The sequence below is a fragment of the Prionailurus viverrinus genome, chromosome A3, assembly GCF_022837055.1.
Source record: "Prionailurus viverrinus isolate Anna chromosome A3, UM_Priviv_1.0, whole genome shotgun sequence".
NCBI lineage: Eukaryota > Metazoa > Chordata > Mammalia > Carnivora > Felidae > Prionailurus > Prionailurus viverrinus.
The window spans coordinates 10,511,074-10,528,500 of record NC_062563.1 but is presented as its reverse complement, the minus strand read 5'-3'; the positions used below and the strand labels follow the sequence as shown (position 1 = coordinate 10,528,500).

At 50.8% G+C, this 17,427-nt stretch overlaps 1 protein-coding gene across 1 annotated transcript in view; it reads right to left on the bottom strand.

The window, feature by feature from the left end:
* Positions 1-1,801: 1,801 nt before the first annotated feature.
* ATP9A (ATPase phospholipid transporting 9A (putative)) overlaps positions 1,802-17,427 on the bottom strand; it is a 131,043-nt gene continuing 115,417 nt past the window's right edge. The window contains 6 exon segments of the mRNA XM_047852163.1: positions 1,802-6,192; positions 7,446-7,649; positions 9,855-9,912; positions 10,534-10,642; positions 12,486-12,550; positions 16,103-16,258. Of these exon segments, the coding sequence (XP_047708119.1) occupies positions 6,056-6,192; positions 7,446-7,649; positions 9,855-9,912; positions 10,534-10,642; positions 12,486-12,550; positions 16,103-16,258 (729 nt within the window). The 3' untranslated portion in view covers positions 1,802-6,055.

The following is a 17,427-nucleotide window of genomic DNA, read 5'->3' as shown; positions in this document are numbered from 1 at the left end:
GAAATCAAATCCCACGGAAAGATTTGACTTTTTTAACATTATGCAATGTTTGGGTGAAGGAAAGGGGGGAGGTATCAGGGGGGAGAAATAAAACTCCTCTTTTTCCCAGAGTTTAGCAAAGCTATTTCTAGCTTTTAATGATACATTTCACCATCTAGCTTTTAATGATACATTTCATGGGTAGCTCAGAGAGGCTCGAAGGCGGGACTGTTCTATTATGTAACCCATTTCAAGTAGGAAATTAGCAAGTCCTGAATGAATTCTGTTACTGTGCTCGACTTCTGGAAAGTTTGGAGCGACTACAGTTCTATTTTGAGGTGAGCAAATCCATCATTTATAGATCCCCTCACAAATACCGCAGGGTTTCATGTCACCCTGAAAAGTTTCATAACAAAAACAGTTCAAGTACTTGGGGGCGTTGGTACATTTCGTCTCAAAACCTTATTAGCCTGAATAAGGAGTAGGGCAAGCCTTCCCAGTGGCCAAATATTCAAAAATACAAATATCCGAGATCAAATAAATATTCGTCTCTCACATTCCCTCCCCCACCCAACCCCAGTGTGTGTGTGTGTGTGTGTGTGTGTGTGTGTGTGTGTGTTTTAAGCTAAGTCCAGCAAAATAGTCTGGTCAACAACATAAAAAGAAATGTCTGTTCTTAACGGAGCCGTTGGCCATGAAATAAATTCTGAAACTATGAAAGCAGCGTCTTGAACAGAGCAGCTGGGTTCACTGGACCTTCCTGGTTGTTGAAAACAGGAAACATAAAGGTCTTTCAGTCTCAAGCTCCCCCTAGCGGCGGGAATGGAGCGGTGCCTACACCCGGATGGAATTTCACAGCAGGCAAATGCGGTGGGAAGACCACTTTGATGGCCACAGGGTTAAGGAAATGTACCGTTCGCCCCTCTTGAGTCCAGGTCACCAGAGCCGAGAGCATGCGTCTCCGATTTGCTGGGAGGAGCCGCAACTGATGGAGACAAGCGCATTGACAACGCTCCTTCTGATCGATACCCTGGGGGTGACCCTCTCAACGGGAGCCAGTATGTGGAAACCAGCAGCCCACACCACAATTAGCTCCTAATTAAAACATGTGGCTCGTTGGTACACAGCTGGTTTCCCGAGACACGGGCGTTCACACCGCAGTGATAAAGCGGACGTGTGCAGGTCGTATCGGGGGTTCTCAACCGCGGTACCTTCGACATTTGGGGTCGAATGACTCCACGTGGTGGGGGGCTGTCCTGCGGCATCGCTGGCCTCCCATCAGGCCCCTGAGCACCCCACCCCAACTGTGACAACCAAAAAAGCCTCTGACACTGCCCCAAGTCCCGTGGTGGACAAAAGCCCTCCAGCTGAGAATCACTGGGTGAGATTAATAAAATATGTCCTCTGCTTCCTACACAATAGCTTAGAAACCTCTCCTCCCTGAAACTTAGGTGACTGCATTCCTAAATCTTATATTATTTGATTTTTTTTAAAAGGTGTCCAAACAGATCAAGGACTACATGTGTATCAATCAAATCTGAATCCTATAGAATACTTTTCTCCTTTTTCCTATTTATATCGGTCACCTTTTGAAATTCTGACATGTCTGGAATAGACAACGGTACAGAATAATAAATAATGCACGGGTTTGGGATGGGATTTTTTTTTTTTTTTTTTTTGCCAAAATCCAAATAACTGGAGAAACAGTTCTTCCCTTTTTGTACCATGAGATACACACAAAATAGGAGCGTTATCATAAAAAGCCTTCATTTTGACACCAGAATTCCTGTTTCCGCACAAATTAAAATGATCCCCAAAGGCATAAAGTACACAAGCTTTATTGGGCAGCAGCAATGAGCCACGCTGGCACACAATGAAAGGACAACCGGTCAGAAACACGCAGGATCACATGTGTATCATCACGGGATCGAGGATTTAAATCATCTGGGAGTTCCTGCAAAATTAAAGCATCCTGCACCAGAGCTTCCCGCTAATGAAAGAACGCTGTCCTGGTGGATACGTGCAATGTGCATTACACGGACGAATCTACTAATGAGGAGGCCGCCGACTCCTAGATGAGTTTACGGCTAGCCCCCCTGCAACAAAATCATAGAGTGGCCACCATTTTTGTTTGCTAATACCGCGTCCCCCCAGCAGTCCCCCCCCACAAACGCAGTATCCACGGACGTTGCCCAGTGACGTTAACAGCCGGCACCCCCCAAGCACGCGGGGACGGAGAAGCCGGATCCGCAGGAACGGCGCCATGGCGTGAGCAGACGCCGCGGAGCGCGAGGTCTCGGGGACGCCGCCCGCACGGTGGCAATGCCTCCCGGTTCCCTTCCGAAACACAAGACGTATTTTCCCAAGATGACATGAACATCATTAATGGAAATATTTTCCAATAAGTGTACGCGGCAAAAGGTTTTACATGAAAGGAAGGGGGGAGAAGTAAAATCTGTTATATTTACAAGCTCCTTTTATGTTTTTTGATGACAACAAAGCTGGAAGTAACGGGATTTTGATGCAAATCAAGTATCTCATCAAAAACTCAGGTCACACACACACACACACACACACACACACACACACACACTTAAACACACACACAAAAGATTAAAGATAAAAACAGCTGAGAGGTGTTTGTCTTCAACAGGATGGCGCGGAAGCATGTGTAGGTCCCACTGGCGATTTTGGCAAAGGTTTAAAATGCTGCCCCATAAAGGCATGAGGGCTTTCCCATCCCCACCCCAGTAAAAACAAAACAAAGTATAAAAGCAAAAATCTGGAAAAGGAGAAGAGGCATTATTGTGTCCATTCCCGATGAGCACAGAACTCAAAATACATTCAGAAGTTGTCAGTGTGACCTAAGCTTTCAGCAGAGAGCACGCAGAGGGGAGCAGACACGGGCACCGAAGCCGACTGCACACAAAAGGGCTTAGGGAGGGAAGCTGGCCTGGGGCCCGGATGGGACAACACCAACAGCGGGAGACATGCCAGCTCGCGGTCTCCCGGCTCCAGGTGGCTGCGAAGGTGGTTTGCTCCGATGTCTAGATGCCCCCGGGGACGCCCCTCCTTCGCTCTGTGGCAAAGTCCGCTGCCCCAAGCAGCCAGAGATGGTGCAACCAGACCCCCCTAGCACCACGGGCAACACACATGTGAGCATGTGCGCCCTCCAAATTAGGATCCAAACTGTCAGGCTTCAGAAATTACTGAAATGGAGAAGCTTGTCTGGTCTTTTCTTAGAGGAAGGAAGGGGCGGGGGGAGGAGAAACCGAATGGATCCCGTCATCCTCATGCACGTACAACCATCACCAAAAGACAGAACAAAAATAATCATAAGATAACAAAAGTGCTAACCAGGACAGAAATACCTAGTGGTGTCAGAGGGTGGGGGTGGGGGGTTAATTTTTACTTTGAGGAGAAAGGTTTGAATAGCACTGATTGTGTGCCGTGGGGCCTCCGGCCTCAAATCAAATAGGCTGCCAGAGACTTAGGTCCCACTGAGGTCCAAGGTGAGGGGCAGGGGTCAGTGGTGCTTCCTAAATTCCTTCCAGATTGGTAAACCGAGAGAAAGGTCAACGGGATCCGTCTGCTCAAGCTCTACGAACTCAGGAGGTTCCTGTTTTATCTTCCCCCGCAACTGAGATAATCCTCGTGCACACGGGTCCTCTGCTGGGACTGCTCTGACAGGTGCAGGTAAGGATCCTGTACCCTCAACCGACTTGAGGCTCCTGCCCTTTGGGGCTCCAGAGTTTGAGAAGGACATGCATCCCCAGACACCCGACGACCCCCAGCAGGAGGAGGGAGCAGGCTGCCCACTGATGGGGCGGCTCCACAGCGTGGGGGTCGGGGCTCCGCTTGGGGTTTAGGTCCCTCTGGCCCCCAACTGCCTCTGCCGGAGTGCAGCTGGGACGAGAGAACAAGGTTTGCAATGGCACAGACCAGCACCCCTCCACTTCCAGGCGTGGCTTCTTCGGCAGCTCTCTTCCTGGGAGATGTCAGGTGGCATCTCAGGCGTTGACTTCAAAAGTCAGCTCACACACCTGGATCGAACTTGGGACTTGAGGGGGAAAAAAAACCAAGCAAGAGACCGTCTCCCTGTATCTGCTGGGAAAGTCCAAAATTTCCTCACAGCGCTTCTGGCAAGACCTACCTGCAGAAGCCATCACCTGTCTGTGAACAAGGCCAGGTTCAGGGTTTGCAACCTCAGATCAGAACAACTTAAGACTTACAATCGGACTTCTAAGAAGATCAAAGCATGAACTCCTGAGCCCAAGGCTCCCTCCTCTACCTTTGAAACTATGTAACATCACTCAGACAGAAGTCAGACCCACTCAATCTTTCCGGCTGAAAGGTCCTATTCTTAAATAACCATTCATTCACGGCGACCTATATTCCCTGCAGATCCTTCCGGTGTGGCAGAGATGGCTGGAACAGAACGGCCGAAATACTGCAAAAATGCAGAATCTTAAAACAGAAGCAATGCCAAGAGCCAGTTTACCCAGTGCCTGAAACTTAGTATCATTTTATAAGGGTTTAAAAGGGCAACATAAGTACATGAGCATATGGAGAGTGCTCCCAAGGCCAGGAACCGACGTGCCCGCTCCTCCCGCCCCCAACCCCCCAGCCGCAGGCTGAGCGTAGGGCCGTGGGCGCGGCGGCCAGGCTGGAGCTCACGTCTCTGAAGCACGCACAAGAAGCGTCATGCTGAAGGGCTGAAGGAATTAACCACGGATCCGAGATCGCAAACAGTCACTGGAAGATCCGCCGACTTAACCCTGATGGCACACATATGTGGCACCGAGTGACTCGAAAACCCAAGAATGCCTTGCCCCGCCACGCCCAGCGCTTGAAAACTCCCTTCCCTCCTCGGAAAAGAGAAGCCACAGCTTTATAAGAAACACACGTGCGGGTACGCCATCCCGGTGGGGGAGGGGTCTCTACCGCTGGCGGCCTTCCAGCAAGCTCCCCCTGGAGATCTCGAGAGGCAGCGGAACGGAGCCCCGACCCCAGAGCCGGCAGCCTGGGCCTCCTCCTCCCAGGGACTCTCTGCTCGAAGCTGCCGCCGACGAAGGGCATGGTTATGATGCCTCTGCCTTGGCCATTTCATCCTCCTAATGGGAAACAGATTTCTGTGGAAGCCGAGAGCCCCCAGCCCTGACCTTGCACTCTGGACTCAGGAGGCCTGAGCCGCATATGCTACATTGTCTAAAGAATTAGCCGAGTCTCTTATCACCCTGTCGACACATTTAGGAGCCGTTCGGTGGCACCTTTCCTGCTAAAACAACTGCTGAAAATGTCTGAGGGATGTCCTCAGATGGCCACAGGCTTTGTAATTGTTACCAGGTCCGAACACAGCAGGGTAACACCTTTGAAATTCTTTTACGAGGAGGCAGGTGGCGCTAACTCGGGCGCTGTCGAAGCTGAATCTGACGCAGGAGAACAGAGGGGATTTACGGCTCGCTCGCTCTGCCCTGGTCCGCTCTGTGTCGCTCTGGGAAGGCAGCGTGGCTTCGGCAAGCAGAGCGGCCTCGGGCGGGGTGGGTAGCACTTCGGCCGTGCGATTACCGTCTGGGTCACTTTTGACCAGAGTCATGGCCTTTTCCCGCAAACCTGTAGACCGCGAGCTTGACGCTTCTCCGCAGCCAGTTTTTTCAGAGCGAGAAAGACGCGGGGAGCACACACACATTAGGACTGTTTAAAACAAAAACACAAACAAACCCTTATACAATCCGCAGCCGGACAGAAACTTCTATCACACGACACCAGAATCCCAGTCCTCGGAAGCTCACACGGTGACCCACGTATAAATGTGTTAGCCGAGCCACCAGCTTTCACGTATATACATTCACTTGAGGCCGAGTCATCCGGGGCTCGAGCAGGCCCCCGCGGGCACGTCCCAGGAGCCTGCCCCGTTGAACCAGCCTCGGGACTCTGCACATTCAGCCGCTTCGCGTCCAAACGGCACGTGGTAGCCATTGCCGCGAGATCCACAGGTGGCACTTAAAAAAGACGCAACTTGAACTCTGTCCACCGGGAGGGCGCAGAGGCCGCGGTGCCCTCGGCCCGCGCACGCCTACGAGGTGAGCTTCGAGTAGCTGGGCGGGGAGAACCGTCTCCGCAGATACTTGAGAACGTACAGGGGGAGACAGCTGACCAGAGTGATAACGGACACCTTCCACAAGAATGACAAAGTGGCGATGAAGTACACATCTGCAATGCAAGCAAAAGGGAAGACGGCGGTGAGTGGACGGAATGTTCCAGAAGGCCTGTGCAGCTCAGGAACTGCCAGCATAGCTATTGGGCGGGGGGAGGGGGGGGCGCTGCCTCTCCTCACTGACACATGGCCTCCTGGCACCGGCCCCTTTCTTGGGCTCCGTCTCCAGGGCTGGGATTCTCCCCACTCCCTCCTCTCTCTGACCTGTGCCTTCACTGACAGTCACTGAAATGCTACTTCCAACACCAGGAAAACTACAGGCAGAAACAATTCTTACAGGTGTTTCTGATCTGGAATCTGACAGCTGGCACTTTTCTTTGCAAACCCCGCCGCCCGAGAGCAGAAAGGCACTCTGACACCAGACGTGTTTTCCCCTCGCCTCCGGGATGGTCACCAAAGCCCAGGACGGGTCGGGTCTGAGGGCGGTGCAGAGCGGGAACCGGGTGGCCTAGGGGGCTTCCACTGAGGGACGGACGCCCCCTTCCGCTGCAGGACAGAGAGCCCGCGGTCTGGAGGGTTTTGAGAGAGCAGAGCACAGCCCGCAGCCTTCCTCAGTAGTGGAGTGGACACCACTTCTGGGGCACAGATGGGGAGCGTGTGGCTGGCACGGGCCACGGTCCCACCCGTGCACCTGCCCAGCCAGCCCGTGACAGCTTCCTAAGGGCAGAGCTCGCCACCCCCAAGCCACTGAGCACACAGTAGGTATTCACAAAAACGCATTCTGAGAGACTCTCAGGACAAGTGTGAAACTAAGACTTCAGTAACCGGATGTTCCTTTCACCTTGACCAAAACCTTACGGAGCGTTTGCTGATGAACACGAGACCTGATCAGAGACGCCTTCAGGGGAAGGTGGAGTTTCTTAACCTACCGATAAGGACAAGTCCTGCGGGACTTACCATTTATTCATGAACAAAACCTGGATGTCCGACATCGCATTCGCCCCCCAGAGCCCGGCACTGTGCCCGGCTCCCTCGAGAAACCTACCATGTCTCTGTCGAATTCAACAGAAACCCCTTCTAAGTCACTTAGTGCAGTGTGTTTTTAAAAGGAAACACTCCATTGACATTGTGCCCACCAGCCTCTGTTCCGGGAAGCTGATCCACAGGTGCTATCTGCCCCACGGGGACACCAGTAAGAAAATGGGGGCAGCTGAGTGCCAAGGCCAGCTGGACAAAGACCCCAGGATGAGCGCTGGGGAGGGGGCCCCTGGACCTCACTGCCCGGCTTCAGCCACAGAGCGGGTCTTACCGATGAACTCGTGGAGGAACACCAGGGAGGCGATGTAGCAGGCCAGACTGAGCAGCTCGGCCACGGTCATGAGCCAGTGCCACGTCTGGATGGTGAGGGCCACCATGAGCAGCTCCGTGAGGATCAGCGACGTGAAGGAAATGGCCACGATGTGCACGAACTCGGACTCGAACAGCAGCAGGGCCCCGTACATGATGGTGCTCCCTGCGAAGGCAGACGGAGCCGGTGTCCCCACACAGCCCTGCCTGCCCGCAGCTGCCGCCCCTCCCGCTGCCCTCCAGAGCCCCCTCGGCCTGGGCTCCTTTTCCTTTATTTTCCTTTTAGACATGAAAGATGGCACTTGCTAAATGAGGTTGATGAGTGGTGCTCTATGGAGGCTTTAAAGAGGTGTCTCGTTCTGATTTCCTATTTTCTCTTTGGACCTTACGTCATAAGGAGTCTATAATTGCAGGGGAGAAGAAAGAGAGAGAGACAGAGGGAGAGACAGAGGGAAGGAGGGAAGGGGAGAAATGGAAAGCGGAAAAAAACAAAAGAGAGGCAGGAGAGAGTATCTGGAGTGGGTGAGACAAGAAACAAATTTAAATTTAAATACACTCTTTAAAATAACAGAGGTAAGCAGTCACAAAAAGGCATATTCCGCTTCCAGGAGGTACCTAAACTAGTCCCTTTCATGGAGACAGAAAGGATAATGCTGGTTCCCAGGGGTTGTGGTGGGGAAGGGGGAATGGGGACAGAGTTTCTGTTTTGCAAGATGAAAAAGTTCTGGAGATCTTTCCTTACAACAGTATAATACTAGAGATGTGCAATGTAATTCACACGTGTGCACATACTGAGCACTCGCAAAGTGTACCCTTAAAAAGACGGTATTGGCAGATGAATGGATGAAGAGGATGTGGTATATGGATACAGGGGAGTATTACTCGGCCATCAAAAAGGAGGCGATCTTGCCATTTGCAACAACGTGGATGGAACCGGAGGGTATCGTGCTAAGCGAAATACAGAAAGACAAAAACCGTATGATTTCACTCATATGTGGAATTTAAGATACAAAACAGATGAACATAAGGGAAGGGAAGCAAAAATAAGATAAAAACAGGGAGGGGGACAAACCATAAGAGATTCTTAAACACAGAGAACAAACCGAGGGTTGCTGGAGGGGTTGTGGGTGGGGGATGGGCTAAATGGGTGAGGGGCACTAAGAAAGACACTTGGGATGAGCACCGGGTGTCATACATAGAGGATGGACCACTGGAATCTACTCCTGAAATCATCATTGCACTAGATGCTAACTAACTTGGATGTAAGTTTAAAAAAAAGATGGTCAATCTTAAGTCATGTGTTGTTCTACGCCCTAACGCCCACAACACACACACACACACACACACACACACACACACACACACACACACACAATGCCAGAGGTAACCCAGAGACACTCAGAGCATCCTGTACCTATAAGGAGGCAAGAAAGGAAAGCGGGAGAGGGAACAGATACGTGTCTCTCTAGTACAGCAGAAAAGCAGATGGATGGTGCTCACACACAGCTCAAATATCCGACAGCACAAGAATATTACACAGAGGCAGGGCCAGGAGATGCTCAACCCCAAAACTCCTCAAGCGACTGACTGCCCATCGTGCCAGGGGTTCAGGATGAAGGGGTGAAATGGGGCTTCAGTGCTCCTGATTTATGAGCTTTTACATACAAAAGGTGGCTGCAAAAATCAATGCGTATATTATACTTTGACGTACTTCTTAAAAATCCTCCCCCCGATTTTTTTTTACCGATAATTTAACTTCCTGCCAACAATTTTAACAGTATCTACACCTATTGGTTGCACATGCCATCCGTAAGACCACCCCCCACAACACACAATGTATATTTGTAAAGTAGACGTCTGTACCTGGGCAGATGTAGATGGATATTAAGACCACCGCACAATTACATATATTATAAAACACGCATAAAAATAGAAATAAACACCAACAGGGGTTTTGGTATTTTCTCCTCCTACGCTTAAAAGTCATCCTACAAAGTCTCTCTGCAGTCTGAGAGACCCTCCCTGGAGGCCAGTGAAGCAGACACATTTCTCAAAAACTATAAGGACCTCAGAAAAAGTATCAGAACATTCCAGAAAGCAACCGCTTTTTGTTACAGTGGCTTGCACAGCCCAGCAGGTTGTGATTGGTGTTCGTTGTATTTTTCTCTGAGTCTGTCTCCTGAAGCAGACAGCACCTCCTCACAGATCTATCACCGTGCTGAATGTTCTGGTCCTTACAAAATGCCGGGTAGGGCCCCCCTTGGGGTGCACCGTCCCGCCCCTTAACCCAGTTTCAGGGTTCCAGCTTCTTCGTGTTCTACAGACAACAGAACCCCCAGCGTAACCCCACAGCTGGTGTGACTTTTCTCACCTTGATAGATGCTAATCAAAACCCATATTAAGAAGGTCTTGTAGGACAACGGTCTTCCCTAAACGAGAGAACAAGAAAGAGCAGGTTATGGTGTGTGGCTCACCCAGGGTGTCAGCTGCCCCACACTTCCCTGCCACCAACAAGGCAACCTGCCTGTTTTCATCAAAAAAAAAAAAAAAAGCGTCTCGCACATGTCTGGACATGTTTGAGAAATTACATGTTTAAAAGACAATTGATATTCGGTGGGAATAAATCTGCCCTTCAGTAAAACTCCTTGAAGACAAATAAACGAAATCATACACACACACACACACACACACACACACACACACACTTTTTAGAAGCATACACAAAAGTGCTTCCAGGAGCAGACACGAGCCTCAGTGGCAGAATGGAACTGTCAGGGGCTCTTTTTTTTTTTAAGTTTTTGGTTGGTTAGTTTAAGTTTTCAGTTTACATATTACTGTACAGTTTAATATTCTCTAGGAGCATACATATGGCTTTTTTAAGGAAAAGGAATGTAAAACCACACTCCTTCCTCTCAAGAAAGCCGCCACCAGTTCAAATCGTTGAAATCCGTGTGTTCAAACCGGAAATGGAGGGTCTGTGTGAAATGAAAGTAGGAAGAGAGGGAGGAAGAAGGGGAAGGAGGAGGAAGGGAAGGAGGAATTCACTGAACCTTGAGAAGATCCTTGTAGAGCTCGGGATACAGCATGGCAACTTCTGACTTGACGTCTTTGTCCAGGACCAGAGAAAATACGGGAAACATGGTGTAAATGGTGGAGTACCTGGGGGAGAAAAGTCATCACAAGTAAGACCAGCCGATGGAAAAGGAACAGTCTGCTTCTCCAGCCTCTGGAGCCCCATTCCCATGCACTTATTCAGGCACTACTCACTAAGTGCCCATTACGTGCCAGGGCTGGTTTTAAGGACTGGGGATTCAGATGAGAAACAGAACACCTGCCCTCGGAGAGCTATCCTGCTCATCTGTGAGCCAACAAAGTCGGTAAACTACACTGTGTGTTGCAGGTAAGTGCTGGGAAGGCCACTGTAATGGGAGGAGAGGGAAAGAGCCGTGGGGGTGGTATGATTTTTTAGAGTGGGTGCCCAAAGGACGTGACAGCTGAGTAAACACCCATAAAAGGTGAGAGGCAGCCATGCCCAAATGAAGGGAAGAGCATCCCAGGCAGAGAGAACAGCACGTGCTAAGGTCCTGAGGTGAGGACCTGTTTGAAGGACAGCAAGGCAGCCAGTACAGCTGGAGTTGAGTGAGTGAGGGGGAGAGAGGAGATGGGAACTGACGGGGGCGAGGGGTCCGTGGCAGGCCACACGGAACACATTTCGGGGAGCCCCTGCGTTCTGGCAGGTTCTTTCATTCTTCTGGGACCTGACAAAGGACAGTCCACTTTTCCAGTTAGAGGCAGGCATGGGGCGCCTGGGTGGCTCAGTTGGTTAAGCGGCCGACTTCGGCTCAGGTCATGATCTCAGAGTCCGTGGGTTCGAGCTGTGCTGACAGCTCAGAGCCTGGAGCCTGTTTCGGATTCTGTGTCTCCCTCTCTCTGACCCTCCCCCGTTCATGCCCTGTCTCTCTCTGTCTCAAAAATAAATAGACATTAAAAAATTTTTTTCAATAAAAAATAAAATTAAATTAAAATTAAAAAAAAAAAAAAGAAGCAGGCAGAATTCTTTGTGAGACTCTCCCCTGGGACCAGCCAGCCTTTCTGTGCTTCCTGCCTCCTCACAACCAGGCGTGTGCCCTACACACGTCTCTATCTAGGACACGTGTCACCCAATCCACCTACCTGGGTGACTGAGACACTGAGAACATTCTCTGAAGGATCAAAAGGAACGTCATGAGTTCCAAGTCAGGAATGGGGGTGGAGCCGATGGCAGCAAATGTCCACGTGACCCCTGTCTGACAGGTCACTGGCACACAGCAGTCAGGCTCTGCTAGGGACATCTCCCGGGACAGCAAGGCTCTGGCCCGCCCGAGAGACCCAGCAGCATGACATTCTACCGGGTCCACGTCAGGGAGGGCACTTTCCAGACCCGTCTTTCCCCTTTTTCTAAGACCCCAATGAAATCACTGAGTCTGGGAACCTTTGATCTTGCTTTGGTCGCCATCACCAATAAGCTCGGACGTTCATGGGCAAGCATTCTCCCCCCTCCAGGTCCAAACCGCCAAGCGCTGTGAACCACAAGCCCACCGAGCTCCACTTTCTCAGTCTGGGTATAGGCTGAGCCATTCAAAAATAAAAATCCAGGGCACCTGGGGGGCTCAGTCGGTTGGGCGTCCAGCTTTGGCTCGGGTCATGATCTCACATTTGGGGGTTTGAGCCCCGTGTGGGGCTCTGTGCTGACGGCTCGGAGCCTGGAGCCCGCTTCGGATTCTGTGTCTCCCTCTCTCTCTGCCCCTCCCCTGCTCATGCTCTGTCTCTCTCTGTCTCAAAAATAAATTAAAAAAAAAAACAAAAAACCAAAAACATTACAAATAAAAATCCAAGTTAGGTTCTCAAGTGCATCCCGGGCAACTCGGGGGCTGAACAGTCGAGACACAATGTTTCTTCTCTCCTCTGTGGTATGTTAGGGAGGTTTCATAAGAAGTTAATAACCCTGCCTAGCTTTCCTTACCCAATGATGAGGAATCCTTGGTAGAGAGGAACCGATGCAAAGTAAAACACAGAGGAAAAGACAGCCTGTGCCAACGAGAAAGGAAAGGAAGACGTTACCAAAAATCACTGACAAAGGCCCTACCTTTATATAATGACAACACCCCACCCTTAACGTACCGCAAGCTTTACTGACACAGTTGTGAGTGCTTTGAGTAAATCAGCTCATTTAACAATTACAAGCACCTCATGAGACAGGTACTGTTGTCATCAACCCCTATTTACAGAGGAGAAGAGTAAGGCACAGAGAGGTTAAGTGACTCGCCTACAATCACACAGCTCACGAGGGATAGAGCCAGGAGTCGTTCCCAGGTAGTTTAGCTCCAGAGACCACGCTCAGCCCCCTTGTGAGCACTGACTGAGTTACACAGGCTACACCCAGGGGCGCTCTCTCCGTGACCTCTGTGAATCTCCAGAACCACCCATGAGATCAAGTCCTAATATCGCCTGCCTTTCACAGACGGGGAATCTGAGCAGGTAAACTTCACTGCAGGGTTAAACCCAGCTCTGTCTCCAGAGCCCGCGCTCCTGACAGCTCAGAAGCACCGCCTCTCTGGGCATGCGCCCAAGAAACAAGTTAGCAGAGGTATGGAAGCAGACAGAGACACCTGTGCCATGAGGATGGGCACCCATTACCCCGGAGGGCGGGGTTACAGACAAGGCTTCCCTTCTCACATGACACCTTTTACAATTTTGGGAAACTTTTATGAAGAGCCCACAACCAGGAACACCTTTGCAATTAGACAAGAGCAGCATTTCCAAACCTTTACTGAAATGTCTACTTCCTGGTTTGGAAAATATTAGCTACTGGCAGTGAAAAACAGGCTGGGGAGATAAAATCTGACTTGATGCTCTGTTAGGTCCTTCTCTGGACACCTACAGGCTAACAGAAGGAAAGTGGCCTCAAAGCGAATTCCTGTGAGCGGAAAACCAAAAAGAGGCCGGCAACAACTGAAGGATTTTCAAAGACTAAGTACAAGAGGCGGAGGCAGGCTGGCCATCAGCAAGGGTGTCTCACTGGAGGCATCTCCCCGTCAGCACCCGCTCTGGGTGCTGACCTGGCACGGAGCTCCAAATGCAGGTGCCACCCGGGACCGCGGTCCTGGGCAGCCCCAGCTGCACCCCCTGGTCATATTTCAGAACTGAAAGGTGGAAGCCACCTTTCAAATGACTTCTCACCCAGGCGGGGCCGTGGCACAGAAAGGACGTTTGTAAAAAAGTCAAGAATCTGGTGCGTAGTTTTGCAAATCAAGGTCAAGAGCCTCCTTCCCCTAAAAGGGCCTGGCTGGCCAAAAGCCTTCTTCATCTTGGAGAGAACACTTTAGGGAAAATAAACCACTGTGGCCACATCTATCAAAGAGAACAACGTCAAAGTGCAGTCCTAACAGGGACTTGCTCTTAGCCAATCACTTTCAGCACAGTGGACAGGGGTGAACGCATTTTCCCACAGCACAAAGAACAATTTCTCATCCTGGAATTTTTTTCTAAACTGAGGCTCATAGTAACATACAGACATTACTGAAGTCAGCTCATCCAGGCCAGCTCTTGTGTGCATGGCCACGGACAAGCTGATTAATCTTCCGGTGATTAAATCATAGTAATATCCAGTGTGATTCATGAGCTAACCTAAATTAAAAGCACAGATGTGGTCTGGGGCGCCTGGGTGGGTCCGGCAGCTAAGCGTCCGACTCTTGATTTGCGCTCAGGTCATGATCTCACGGTTCATGGGTTCGAGCCCCGCATCAGGGCTCCGTGCTGTCAGTGCGGAACCTGCTTGGGATTCTCTCTCTCCCTTTCTCTCCTCCCCTCCCTGGTTTGCAGGCTGTGCGTGCACTCTTTCTCTCAATAAAGAAATAAATACACTTAAAAAAAAAAAAAGTACAGTACAGATGTGGCCTGATGAATCATAACAGCTATTTTGATCATGTTGATAAAAATCACTTGAAGGCTTCTATGCTCTCAAATGCAACAGATACTGAAAACATAAAATCAGGGGCACCTGGGTGGCTCAGCTGGTTCAGTGTCCGACTTCGGCTCAGGTCACATCTCGCAGTTCATGAGTCCGAGCCCTACACCGGGCTCTGTGCTGATGGCTCAGAGCCTAAAGCCCGATTCAGATTCTCTCTCTGCCCCTCCCCTGCTCATGCACTCTCTCTCTCTCTCTCAAAAATAAACATTTAAAAAATTCAAAAAGTTTTTTAAAAAGAAAGAGGAGGGAGGGGAGGCCTCATGTGCACTTACTTGGAAAGGCAGGATGTCTTTTATGTTGTGATTAAGCTCCTTTCCCACAGATTTTAAAATGTCCCCTTACGGTACACATCTCCCTGTTTTGTTTTGATTAACAGCGGTAAGGATGCCTTCGGCACTCGATGCCTTAGAAAACTCTGCTTCTCAAAGTGGCCTTGGCCGAGAGGCAAGACACATCTTACCATCCCCATGTCACAAACGGAAGACTGAGGCCCAGAGGGGGAAAGTGACTTGCTCAAAGTCTCAGAGACACATAGCGGGGGGGTCAGAAAGGGAGGTGGGTGTCAAGACACATCACCCCTATGTTCTCTCCACTTAACGGGGGTGTTTCCACCTAAGTGTCCACGGAGGAGAATCAGTCAATAGTGTTTCAACACCCAGAATAGTTTCTTTCCCACCCTTTGGCCTTCCTCCCAGTATGCACTTAATCGCTGCAGCCTGATGACGGATGTTTAAAGGAGACAGGAGACAGGAGACAGGGGAGACAGGAGGTGGGAAAATACTCTAGAATCTTTTTGTGAGAAGAAGATGGGCGTGAGACGTTATTCCCGAGAAGATGAACAATCGCGGTAACGAAGCTCCACTCCCACCTGGGATGGCGGGAGGCAGAACTGTGATATCAGACACCCCCCAGGGCCATGGGCCACGCCGCCCCACCTGGGAGCCCCTGCAAGCGGAGGCAGCACCGGCTTCCCTGTATCGAGGGCACCCAAGGAGACACCGTGATGAAGAACACGGGCTCTGGAATCCCCGCGCCAATGCAGTCTAAACCCCCGAGGGACCCTGCAGCACGTTTCTCCCTCTCACTTAGCCTCAGACTCCCCACCTGTGACATGGGCACAGGCGACTGTGAGGACCACGTGAGCCACTTGCATGGTGAACACTGAGTCTGATGCCCAGGGTACAGGAAGTGCTCAAGAAAAGCAAGTTATTCTTCGGTGGTTCTTCTCTGCTGGCCCTTATTTTTGCATTTGGAAAAGCCGGGACCAGCGCTGACCTCTCTGCATTTTTCTCTCTGGCAAACTGATCATAACACCTCTGGGCATTTACACCGCATCTCCTTTATGCCACGCGCTGGGCAGGCACTGGTGTTAAATGCCTGCATCCGCTCCCCCGCAGCAAGGATGGCCCGCACTGTCTATCAAGGGAAGGATCTGTGACAATCCAAGGTCAACCCGGTTTGGGATTTAAACTCGCCGGGTGGGAAAAATAATTAAGTCAAGAAAGAAAGAAACCGGCCAGGTGGGGTAACGGCTCCAAAGCACAGCCTCGTTCCCGGGCTTTCTCCAGGACGGCCACGTGGCCCGTGCGGAGGTCCCACCGCCCACCCACCTGCATGGTGCTGATGCAGAGGCTTCTGTGAATCACAAACTGGCTGAGGGCAGCTGACCGCTTGTAGCTGTTCCGGCCGTGCACCATGAGCAACCGGCCAAGGTGCTTGAACTGGGTGATGGAGAAGTCTGCAGCCAGGGAAGCCTGTTTTCCTTCCTAAAATCCAATAAAATTGGGCACCGTCAGGAGCACCAGAGGTCAAGGCAAACACATTTTTTTCTCTTTTAATTGAAAAAAGCAAGACGTTGTAAGGAGATCTTTGGAAAACTTCGATAAAGAGCTTCTTTGGTTTCACGCTGCACTCGGTTGGTGGTCCAAGACTAAATTTGATTTAAAAAGAGGAATGTATTTAAATAAAAAACATTCTGAATCACAGATCGTGATAATTCGGAGGTCAAATGGATCTGGTATTAAGCCTCTGGGGGCCGGGGGGTAGGCCCACCCCATAATGTGTATCAGAAGCAAAGAATCCTCAGAGACAGGCACTCAGACCCTCGAAGTGAAATGGAAGCCTGGGGTGGGTGGGGGGCTGAGGCTACTAACAATCCCAAACGGAATATTCCTGAGCGTACAACTTTGCACATTCATAGAAGTGCCACCGTGGAATGGAATTCTCTAATTGGAAAGGACCCGTGATGGATGCCACTAAGGGGCCACACCTGCGTTAAAAGGGCCCGTTCCAGGAACATCTCAAAGATCACCGAATCCTGCAACTTCGAATAACTGTCAACTGGATGAGCACCACAAAACCAGAAAGGGTGGAGAGAAGAAAAATTTTAAAGCGTGTGCATCAGCCCAATCCGTGAAGCTGTGGGACCGAACGCACAGGACAGCGCCTCCGGCCCTCCCTCGGGGCCTCTGGACTCTTACTTCACACACAGTTCCAACAAGCCTGGTAACCAATGTTGCCCGTAGCCATTTAGAGGTCACAACTCAGGACAGAGCCAACTCTGCGGGACGAGCACACGCGTGACAAGGGCAGGAAACAACAGCTGCGTCACAGCACACGAGCTTCGTGAGACACTGCAGCTGCCGAGGCCTCTGAGCCACACACTGTGTCACCTCCCTCCATGACCCCCCAGACGTTAGCACGGGGCGTGGCGACCGATGCTTTTACGGACGCTGCAGCCACCACGCAAAAGCCTGAAGTGCATTCACTGTGCCCTAACAACACAGCAAAACACTCTTTTTTTTTGTTTTTAATTCAAGTTTTGACACGCGGAAAACCAGCATCATCGTCCGTAAGATACGGTGACAACGGACCTCCGACCCCCAGGTAATAACGCCAGGCAATTCCGTGACGTGGGTCCTTACGCTTCGTCGTT